The sequence below is a fragment of the Xiphias gladius genome, chromosome 5 (genome assembly GCF_016859285.1).
Source record: "Xiphias gladius isolate SHS-SW01 ecotype Sanya breed wild chromosome 5, ASM1685928v1, whole genome shotgun sequence".
Classification (NCBI taxonomy): Eukaryota; Metazoa; Chordata; class Actinopteri; order Istiophoriformes; family Xiphiidae; genus Xiphias; species Xiphias gladius.
The window spans coordinates 12,208,151-12,219,462 of record NC_053404.1 but is presented as its reverse complement, the minus strand read 5'-3'; the positions used below and the strand labels follow the sequence as shown (position 1 = coordinate 12,219,462).

At 39.9% G+C, this 11,312-nt stretch overlaps 1 protein-coding gene across 2 annotated transcripts in view; it reads right to left on the bottom strand.

Moving 5' to 3' along the window:
- Nucleotides 1–5,654: 5,654 nt before the first annotated feature.
- Nucleotides 5,655–11,312, bottom strand: part of stau2 (staufen double-stranded RNA binding protein 2) — an 86,311-nt gene continuing 80,653 nt past the window's right edge. For both annotated transcript variants that reach the window (XM_040126243.1, XM_040126244.1), the window contains 2 exons: nt 7,740–7,805; nt 5,655–6,432 (listed from right to left, as the gene is read on the bottom strand). In XM_040126243.1, the coding sequence (XP_039982177.1) occupies nt 6,397–6,432; nt 7,740–7,805 (102 nt within the window). In that variant the 3' untranslated portion in view covers nt 5,655–6,396. The remainder of the gene's footprint in view (nt 6,433–7,739; nt 7,806–11,312) is intronic.

Below are 11,312 nucleotides of genomic sequence, written 5' to 3'. Positions count from 1 at the left end.
GGACGAAAGTTTTTGAATTTCAACTACATTCCAAAAGGCGTCATTCCTTCAGTCACAGTGATGAGCCTACCTCTACCTCTTAATTTTTTTTTTTTTTTTTTTTTGACAGTATAACATAAGCCTTTTTGTAATTTTCTGAAGACTGCTCCATAGCAGAGCAAATGTGGTTCCAATGTTTAGTGTCTCTACCTAACTTAAATTAATAAAGTGATTTAGATTATTACATGGTGTCATTACTTGCTAGTCAGCATGTGAAATCTCAACCTGATTTGAAGACGGCAGGGGAAAAAACTCTCCTCCTGTACGTCAGCAATGCTGTTTTCACACTTATATTTCTTGAAATGCTGATGAGCCATGCTGCAATCAAAATTGAAGTCCTTAGTCTGCAATTTCTAAATTCTAAACCGAAATTAAACTACTTCACAGGAGAAACACCTCTGTATTTGTTGTTCTGATTTCTGTGAATCACCACAGTGAGTGATAGGAAAGAGGATCTTCTGCAATGCTGATGAAGATCTTGGACACAGTTTTCATTGTTGAGATGACACCCAGCCCTTCTTCTTTACGACTACTCATGTGACTAGTATCAGTATCACTGTCCTCCCACATAGTGCCACGCCTGAGTCAGACACCCTTTAGATATGGGTGTTGGCTAAAGAGGGCAAAAGCCAATAGTCATACAACGTAACGGAAAGTTAGGCATGTCACCCTGTAAACCACTAAAAAGAAAAAGGATGCAAAATGTCATGTTAGTTACCGACAGGTTAGCTTTGGGTCACAAGTTCTTTTCTTCATTCAACTTCATACAGATTAAGAATAATGAAGGGACTGGGTGACCTAATGGTTAGCAAAACCACCCATTAATGATACTATCTGTATTAAAACAGTCTTTGCAGCTGTCTACAATGTTGAGACATCTGGGAAAATCGATCATGAAATCCCTATACTTTCTACTGGAGCTGTTAAGTAGCCTACCTCGATCTTTTACTTCCCCATAGAAAAGCAAAAAAAAAAAAAAAATTCCTAATTGGTGTCAGCAAAGTACCATATTAAGATGTCATGAGCTAGCTTAGGACTCACATGCTCAAACTGCTGAGTTGTTTGTGCTTTGTGCTGGGCTGATGTTGCCTTTGAGGTCATGTCCTTGCTATTTGTCACAAGATCTGAGGATTTTATTGACCTAAGGTGCTGTTTATACTCTAAAATTAAAAGTCATACATGGCTATTGTTGAGCTTGGGAAAAAGGGAGGTCGGAAAAACAGACTTGTTTTGAGTTTAATGAAAATGCATTTTTGACATATTTCAGTAGGTTTTCTCAGTCCTCAGAGGAGCATGTAATCCTGGTGGTTTTAATGTCTTAAAAACCTTTTTAAATTTACTGTCCTTAACAATTCCCTTTGGATATTTTTATTAAAAAACTAATTGTGATGTCACATAATCATGCTTCTAAGTGCACCCAATTTAATTTGAGCTCAGAGAAAGGATTCCTTTGTCTTCTCCATAAATCTCTGTTTGTGCTCAGATGCCTACGGAACTGAGGTGAATTACTACCTTTAAATGAAGGATAGCCTAACATTCATTCACTGTTCATTCACAAAATCAACATATAATCAAATGAGTTAATTGAATGTGAAAAAAACACACTGTTTTTGGTGTCTGGTTTTTTGCTGCAGAAAATTTTTACAAATACCAAGATCACAAGTGCAAGCCTGAAGGTTTGACTTCTGTATATCTAAACCTGGGTCAGACAAACAGCCATATCTTTAAAGCTTTTGGGTCCTGTCTCAGACCTTTCCTCATTACTGCCTCCAAAGTCAGTTACCAGGAGATCAATTCTAGATGAGTCATGAAAATTAACTCAGCTCACTGATAACACAGTGATAATGCATTTAAGATTTTAAATGCTAATTCAGTTATGTCTTAATACAAAACATCTGTAACCAGATTAGAAACTGGTGAAGCTGTGACCACACAGAAAATTCAGTACATCTGCCATTAAGAATGTCCATTTGTTAACAGCATCATAGTTTAAAAACCAGATTGCAAGAACAAAGTAGATTTCCTCATCGATTGAATCTTGGAACTGATCTAATTCACTGATCTAACAAATTTTTACCTTTAAAAATCTTTAAGCTGTTGAATCCAATACGGAGAACATACTAGTCAGGGAGCTGAAGTCATCCTCCACACATCTATCAGTTCGATAGCAGGCACTCATCTCTCCACAGAAAAAACTGATCACTCTTGAGAGTGACAGAGAATACACCCATCCTCCATACGCTGATTGCTCTTTGCGAATTCCTCTCCAACGTCCACGGTGCATTACAGGGAAGCGTGGAGACATCAGGGCTTCAGCCCTAGCACACAGCACTCCTCTGCTGTGACTAATCAGGGCTGGATAAAGTTGCTCAGTGGCAGATTAGTTTTAATATAAGGGAGAGTTGTACTGACAGCTTCGATCCCTCTGTGTACAGAAGCAATCAGCACCAAGTGCAGTCACTTCAAGCTACTGTTAGGACTCCTTGCAGCTCAGAAGGTTTGCTATTGAACAGGCCTTTTTGCGGTCTGGTAAAGCACACACAAAAATCCCTTTAACTCATCCAAGAAAGAAAACTATTAGGATTTTGGCTTCAAACGTTGCTTGGACACTGATCGACATTTATAGGATTCCTCTCACTCTTTTATCCTCCTGCTAATACAGCTCTAATTTAGAGGACTTCAAGGGGGTTGATGGCACATAATTCAGATGGAAAAATCAATGACTGTGGCATTTGCTTTTGCATGGCACAGACAATCTCCACAGCCCCATTGATTTTTTTCTATTTTGGGCAGTAAGGTTCACTTCCCATATTGGCTGGTCAGAGCAAGGCAATTCATCTTGGGTCTAACTTGGCCTCAAGCTGGTCAGCCACTACCTGAACAAGCTTCTGGAATCGAGATCTGCTGCTAATGTGTGTGGACAGCCTTGACGCTCCTCAATGGCTAGCAGATGTAGCTGCCAGCTGAGTCCATTAGTCAGTTAAGTTGTATTAGACCGCCGCTGTCCCGTTCACTCATTCATCTCAGTAATGGGAGCGATCAGAGTGGGTTTGGCAACGCAGAGGCAGCCAGCATGCTGGAGGACAGCACAGGTGGTGGAGTTACATGTAGGAAGCAAGTAAAGGTGATGGAATGATGCAGCAGAAGAATTTAATAGATAAGGAGCACACAATCCATCCTTGTGCTATCAGCCCTGCTGCAAATTCTATTTGGAAAACACTAGCAGCATTTTTTTTTTTTTTTGCTAAGTGATGACAGACATTACGGTGCATGGTTTGTCTCCAGTATAAATTAACAGAATGTCATGGCATTAGAAATGCTATTCATTCCTTTAACTAGATCTTCAAACAGCACAAGTGAAGGACATCATGAAAACATGTCTACGTCCTCAGACAGTGATCTGTTAGTTTGGAATGCAAAGCTACATATTAAACTGTGAAAATGTTGATGAACTAGCAGGTTGTCCTGAAAATGGTGCAGGGGAACTTCTAAAGGATAAACCCAGTGATTTTCTATATGTATTTTTTACTGTCAACAAATCCCATGAAAACCAACAATATCAACTATTGCCTGTGAAGCCAAAGCCTAATAGAGCTTATTCCTCTTCACCACAAACCTCCATAGCTGTCAAAAATGATTGAAAGGACACATCAATAAGCCACACCGTTGCACTGGATCACATGCTCTTACATTACCATAAATGTCAGCACTGCCCTTTATTTTAAGTAAAATCACAAAAGCTGTCCTGCTGTCGTAAAGAGTCACTAGTGGTTGTTGATCCACAGCTGAAAATAGCCCCCTGAAATGCAAGATTTCCTCCTGTTTAATCAAATTTTACTAAAAACTACTGTGCCCAGCTGTTTAAGGAAATTACTGAGCCATTTTTAAAAATAACTACTGTGTATGTTTTAAAGACGTGTGTTTTCTGTAGGAATCAATGAAGTGGGGCCAGAGAGAAACAGACATGGTGGGAAACAGATTGGCTTTGGTCTTTTCACAGGATTTGTTGGCAGTAATAAAAATATAGAATATCCCCAGATTTATAACTTAAGATAAGGACTACAGTTGAGAAACCATGGTGAGCTAGGGTTGCAGATAAATCTTGTACTTGGAATGTCATCAGATGATTTAGAAACCATATAGCATATGCTACAGCTTTAAAGCAGTAGATAACCTGTTATGACAAGAGTTGGAATACTAACACACTATTACAATTTCAGTGCACTTCTGTAGGTTCTTTTGGAGCACAACCACCCATTTTTTTGTTATTTGGTTATATCATTAGTCATTATGGGGCGTGAATGCAGTGAGATATGCATTAAAGAGGTAGCTAACCACAAATGCATTTAACATACAGTATTTTGAAGACCATGTAAAGTTGATTTCTGTTTTGAGATGTATGTAATTAAGAATTATGTGAGAACTACTTAATGGTTCTTGCAGTTAGTTTCAGTTACTTGAGTAAAATCTCAGTTGAGCTGTGATTTCTCAGAATTAAAAGCTAAGGCAGGGCTTTGTGTCACATGCAGAAAACTTTATCCACTGATGCAGACCATTCCATGTGGTTGAAAGTACTTGAAAAAGCTTTTAAATGGACCTTGAGTTAAGCTTATTTTGTGTTGTACAGATGTGGTGTGAACACCCCATCAGCATATGATCTCCAAAACTATTTTATATGCTACAGCTTCTGTCATCACAGTGTTTCTCATTTTCACTTACTTCAATCCAATTTATATTCCATCTTATGCCTTTATAATGTACCTAAAAAAGTACATTTAATTATGACGAGATAAAACAGTGTTAATTACCACTGGAGTAATTATTCAGAGTGTGATGCAGTGTTTACATCTGCTCGTAGGAGAAAGAAAGACAAAAAACTGATATTTTTTCCACATGAACTGAGGTGTTTTTACTGCATTTCAGTAACAGAAACAGCCTTATTACACATTGCACTCACAGCGAAGAAGACCCATCATCAGTGTCAGTGAACAAAGTGATTCAAAGTGGCCTTTTGCGGAGGGATCCTGTGGACGCAGGCTCTCTCCACTCAAAAGATGCACTCCAGAATGCAGGCATTAAAAGCACCCAGTTGATGCTTTGGCGGGTCAATACAACACACACAATGGGTGTAGATGTGATCGACAAAACTGTGGGGGGGGGGTGATCCACTGACACAAAATCACTGGAATGGAGAGGACTTTTCATTCACTGGAGGACATGCAGCCCGTACAAAATTCTCTGGAGTTTGGACTCTACATTAAAACTTTACTGGCATTAGAGAATGTGCGTGAAAGACTAGCCACTGTCAATGCAACTGGCCTCTTTTTCTGGTTAAAAAGTACAACTGTGGTGGCCCCTTTGTCTCCACTGTTGGTTGGGTGCTCCAGTGATGCTATGCCAGTGTGGGGTCATGTTAAAAAGGGATAGGTAGACCCTTCAGGAACTAAAGGTCAGTCCAACCTTCACTCCTGGGTGGTCAGCACTTCTACTGATTACTGCTAACACCAGTTTTGTCCTTTTTGTCCACATGAAAAAACTTTTCTTTGTTATTTTTCGGAATATGATACTTTTGCAAGTCATACACATCCATATAGATAGATGAACTCTTTTTTTTTATGTCAGCATACAAGGTAAGCTGGGTGACTATATATGAAGACAACAACTACAACTTTCACAGCACTGGCATTGGTTAATTTTAAATACAGTACTCAAGCATTGTTAGATTAATAAAATAACAAAAGAAAAAAAATTAACTGAAACATAATACCCCCGAAAAAATAAGCTACTGTACGCAAGTTGGTTTCACCCCTAAAATGTTTCTTTTGTATTTCAATGGCATGACGTACATATTTGTTTTAACCATACCAACAGACATTTATCCAAAGGGAAAATTGACTATCACTTTGGATTTCCCTTGATTTCATACAGTACCATGCAATTATCTCATTAGTTTGTACTTCATTTATTTATTTATTTATTTATTTTATTTATTATTTTCTAAATTTTGATTGAAATCATCAATAAACGTGTTAGGATAGCGTTGTCTTCACATAGACTCAGGTAATGGTGTTTTAGTCATTTCTCGGTGCACATCCACCCTATTGCTTGTTGACAGGTTTTGCAGGATACAGTGGCAATCGTGGGGTAGGGGTGGAGTGGAGGGGTATAGAGGGTGGGGGAATTGTGGGTAGTGGGGACCCTGTGTAGGTTGTTGTTGGTTATGGAAGATCAGGGTGAACGGTGGAGAGGGTTTGTAAGGTTTGTGTATGCCAAAGGAGGGGGTTCGGGGTTGTCAGCTCCTAGACGACAGCCTTTGAATCCTTGCAGACCTGAGTGGTGGTGCCTGAGTTAGTCTGTTTAATGTCCGTCCTCCCTCCCACATGGTTCACTGGTCTGAAAAGACAAATGAAACTCTGTTAAGGCGGATTTTGTCCAAGGACTATGTTGGAGCAATGTTGCAAATAATCAGTCCTGCTCTGGGTAATTTGTTCTAGTTCTTTCAAAACAAGATAGGTGATTCCTGTAACAGAAAACTTCCAGAGAAAATGAAAATGATGCAGCTATGACTCCAGACACTTAACAAGTCCTTGACCTCACTCTGTTTCAAACTAACAGATCAGCTGTGGATCCTGTGCTGTGGTTCATATCAGAAAGGACAGTAAAGACAGAGATTTGTGTATGGGGGTGTGGCCAAAAGCAAAGCAGCTGATTTGGAAGAAAAAAGTATATTTTCATATTGATAACTGTAATTACCTGAGGCTCAATGACCACGAATGAATGTTCTTACAGCAAAGTATGGGTGAATTAATGAGTTTTAGAGACCAAGAGGGGAATGACTGAAATGAGAAATGAGTGATTAACTGGTCAGATGAAAGTGTAATTGCTGCCATATTTGCCCCTCTCCTCTGATGGGGACATAAATGAAGCTGTTATAACACAGGGGTTGTCTTTTCTCCCTTTGTTCCGTTTCTTTTTCGCTCTACAGGAGACACAGGGTTGCAGAAAACAGCCATGCCTAAACTTTCTTCCCGGCGCAAACCTATAATGAAAATACTCAGAAATATTTGACAGTGATTTCCTCCCTGGTTTTCTCAAAAAGAAACCCCATGGTGTTCCTACTTGATTCTCCACTATCGTCTTTCCTTCTTCCTTCCTTTCCTCCCTTCCTTGTCTTGGAAGGAAAGGGAGTGGAGGTATGTGGAGAAAGCCCTCTTTTCTGTCATGACTGAGCCTTGGTGGTGATAGCCATCATGCAAAGTATCAAGCCCTGACAGGAGTGTGGTGCATGTAAATATATACGCCTACTGTTGCTTTCCTATGGAAGAAAAATGTCGAGCGGAAATGTTGGGATGTGCGTGTGGGTGGGGTGGGAGCTGATGATGGGCCAGCCCTGGAGCGCTGGGGATCTGCAATAAGCCAGATTGGCGCTCACTCTCTCTCTCTCTCTCTCACACACACACACACACACACACACACACACACACACACACACACACACACACACACACACACACACACACACACACACACACACACACACACACACACACACACACACACACACACACACACACACACACACACACACACACACCTGGATCCTCAAATTCACCCTGATTGGCTGATTGGTAAAACATCCAGCACTGAGTTAATGTGGAGTGGCTGGCTGCGAGTTTGGCGTGATCCGTGTCCTACCATACCTTGATGGGGCCATCCACCGGGTCCAGTCCCTGCTCAGACAGCTGTTTCAAGGCACTTAGAGCAGCCTGAGAAGAGAGAGAGAGCACAACAGATGGTTGAGTGAGGGGGGAGGAAGGAGTGAGGGAGTGAGAGAGGGAGACTGGGTGGGAGGAGAGTGAGTGTCACCCTTCAGCTGCTTTTCAAATAACACTTACTCTGGGAAACCTGATGCCAGCAGGACACTTTCCCTTCGCTCTCTGTTGTCTTTGGCTTTTCTCCTCTGACTGTTTATCTAGCGTTATTGGTTTAACATTTCCAATTATGTTTTCGTTGCTCTGCATTTTCCTAAGTCAATCTGAGTGACATCTGTATTCTATGTAACCACAGCTAAATAAATAGCAGCAGGTTTGAAATACCTATAAATCATAAAAGTTTAGAAACACCACACACATTATAATCTAATCTGTGTAGCCCAAAACCCACACTAACTAACGTAAGTGAAAATATACAAATGTAAATGTAACATTTTACTGTTAGTTGTGTAATGATTTAATAATACTCTTGCTCTTAATAATGCTCCTCTTGCCAAGCTTGGATCAAAAATGCCATGATGTCATTTCCTTCCCACTAAACGCTTGCCTGTCTGTGCCAGCCTGAGAGGCTGCTGTCGATGTGAGGAGGGTCCAGCCTTCTATCACAATAATGCAACATGTGTGGGAGCCAGGAAGTGTAGTGTAGACTGACGCATAAACTATGCAAGATGGGACTGGAAGATAAATAAAAGGAAAAAACAAACGAGTGGCATATGTGTTTTAGTAAACATTTCTTGACATTCGTTATGACAGCTATGGTCCGTATTCAGAACTTTGGATCCACAATATTTATGTCACCACCAGAAACAATTTGTAGGCCACTTCTAGTCAAGAGTAGTTTAAGTGTGCCAAGATGAGCTCTTCAGCCTGATCTTAACCAGGTTGTAGGTCCAATCCTAACATGGATCCTTCCTTTATCCCACCGATTGGCTCCAGATGTGTTTGCCCTCTGAGAAAGGATTCTTTCTGTTTTGGTTTCTCAGTGTTGGCTGACTTGGAGCATAGGCGAGAGCTGGGGAATATATTTCCCAACAGAGCCGACAACACTAGGCCTGGTAATGCAGATTTCTTCCTTTCATACCAACCATCATGAGTGACCACTCATCAAATATTGTAGATACTACCAGTTCGCTTCTAAAACTACACATACAGTATCAGCCTGAGAGAGAAATCTGTTCTCTTACAGTTCATTTCTCATTCAGTATCTGAGCAGTAAGAACTCAATCTGTTAATGTGTTATCATGCTGTCTAACAAGATTTACCCATTAAAAGCACTATCAAGCTGTTTTGTTAATGTGGGTGTCACCGTTTTCAAATGGTAGACAATTCAGAATGGAAACATTCCACATCACATATAAAAAAAATTATGTTGTAAAACCAAACAGGTCGAATTTCCACTGGTGTACCCATATTATTCCACCATAAGAAACATTTTGTTTCAAAAACAGCAAAGCATAATTAAGTGTGGATGAATATCCAGCAATTGGTTTATTATCTACTGTAATGTATGAACATCAAAATGGCTAATATGTTTGTAATCATGGATTTTCTGAGTTAGTTTGTCATGTTTATAATGAACGATTAAATGCAATCAATCATCTTTGCAGTTGTGTCAGATTTAGTAGTAGTTTTTTTGGTGGCCCATTTTTATAAACTGGAACATGGGTTGAAACATGGGTTTTCAATGCTGAAGAAGTTGAATCCCCTAGCTGTATTTCTTAAACATACTGTACAGTTTATCTACTTATTAATAACTACATGCAATATTACTTATCATATAAATGAACGTTATAAAAGCTGAATAAGAGAAAGAACTTCAAAAAAATCCAACCGCTCCACTTTATTATTCTACACGCATCTGAAACTACAGTGGTCAAAACTAGCCTGGATCTGCTGCACTCCATCACTGGTTAATCAGAGTTGAGATAAGGCATAATTGGTTCTACTCAGTAGATGAGTGAGATGTGACGACTGGTGAGTTAACCTCATAATGAAGCCCACCAACGTCTCTCTGTACTTTATTCTTATTGTTTATATTATCTATGTGGCGCTGACAAATCATTGTCCATTCTCCTTACCAGAATATCTGACTGGGACACATTTTTCTGATACTCTCAGACACGCAGACAAGAGACGTCTCCATGTGAATAACGGTCTGTATTTAAGCTCATATGAACTGGGAGGAAATTTATCACACTAATCCTGAGAAAATATAAATTCCACTGCATGGCGTATCAATATGTCTCTATGGAATGCAATTTACAGAGGAGGATGTTACAAACTATTATCTGTGTGCTTGCGTCCAAAATCATTTTCAAAGCGTTTAACTTCAGATTAAGAGAAACATAAACCAGGATTCATAATTCATTACTGACAGGTGCAAGGGTCAAAATCTGGTTTATATCCATCAAATTGAGAAAAAAAAAAATCTGAGATGCTTACAGGTACTAAAAAAATCTGCAACAATAATAGTAGGACTGGTTTGAAAAATTGATACTGTCAGGTTATTACTTAAGGCCTTTCTCTAGAGACTCAGAAATCAACTGAAGCTCCTCTAAGCCTGTAACAGACAATTTATGGTGCAATGTGTTTTTCTTTCTGTGAAGATCTGACAGCCAGTGAGATTTAGGCCTTATACTTGCAGAGATTTAAGGCGACAACCCCAGAATATGACATCTGAAGGAATGTTTTCACCATTGCGCTGATAATAAACATAAACCATATCACGGGACTTTTAATGTACCAGCTAGATGCTTTTTATATGTACCATCGTGTCACCTCACAATAACCAGATCTGTCCACACATACTTAAGCTGAAAAAGTCATTAAGATAAGAGTGAAACCTAACGCAGTCAGATTAATGTAGAACACATGATCAGTGTCACACCTGATAAACAACAGGGGCAGATCAATCTCCCGTTTTGTCTGGTGACCAATAAATTGTAATCACAACCAACTTCCCCATGATTACCTCTTGTTTGTTGTATTTATTCAATCGGTTTAGGAACCTCTCTCTCCCTGCGTAAATAGCCTGAGCCCATCTGTTAGAGGAGGGTTTGGGGGTGGGGGGCTGGAGATAAACAGCCGTATATCAGGGGCTTGACGGTGGCAGCACTGCTGATATACAAAAGGCAGGCATAAGGGCCTAGGCAGCCAATCCTTGGGCTCAGCAGCTCAGTGAAGGCTGCATAGCCTAAGACAAATACTGGGCCTATCTGTGGGAATGGCAGGCAGTGAAATCATTATTTTTCTAATGAGATAAGTTGGCCATCATTAGAGGCAGCCGCTACACTGATGCATCAACACCAAAAGAGTATGTTTAGTCTGAGGCCATGACATGCAAGGTGGAGGTTTTCCATCTCTGTCATGGAACAAAGAGAGAGTAAGAGGTGGGTTAGGGAAAATGTGCAGAGAGATTGCTCTACACTGTTTCATTAACAAATCAGAGAGGAACGGAATGGAAGAGAATTTTGAAAATTAAGTTTTAAACAGAAAAACGTT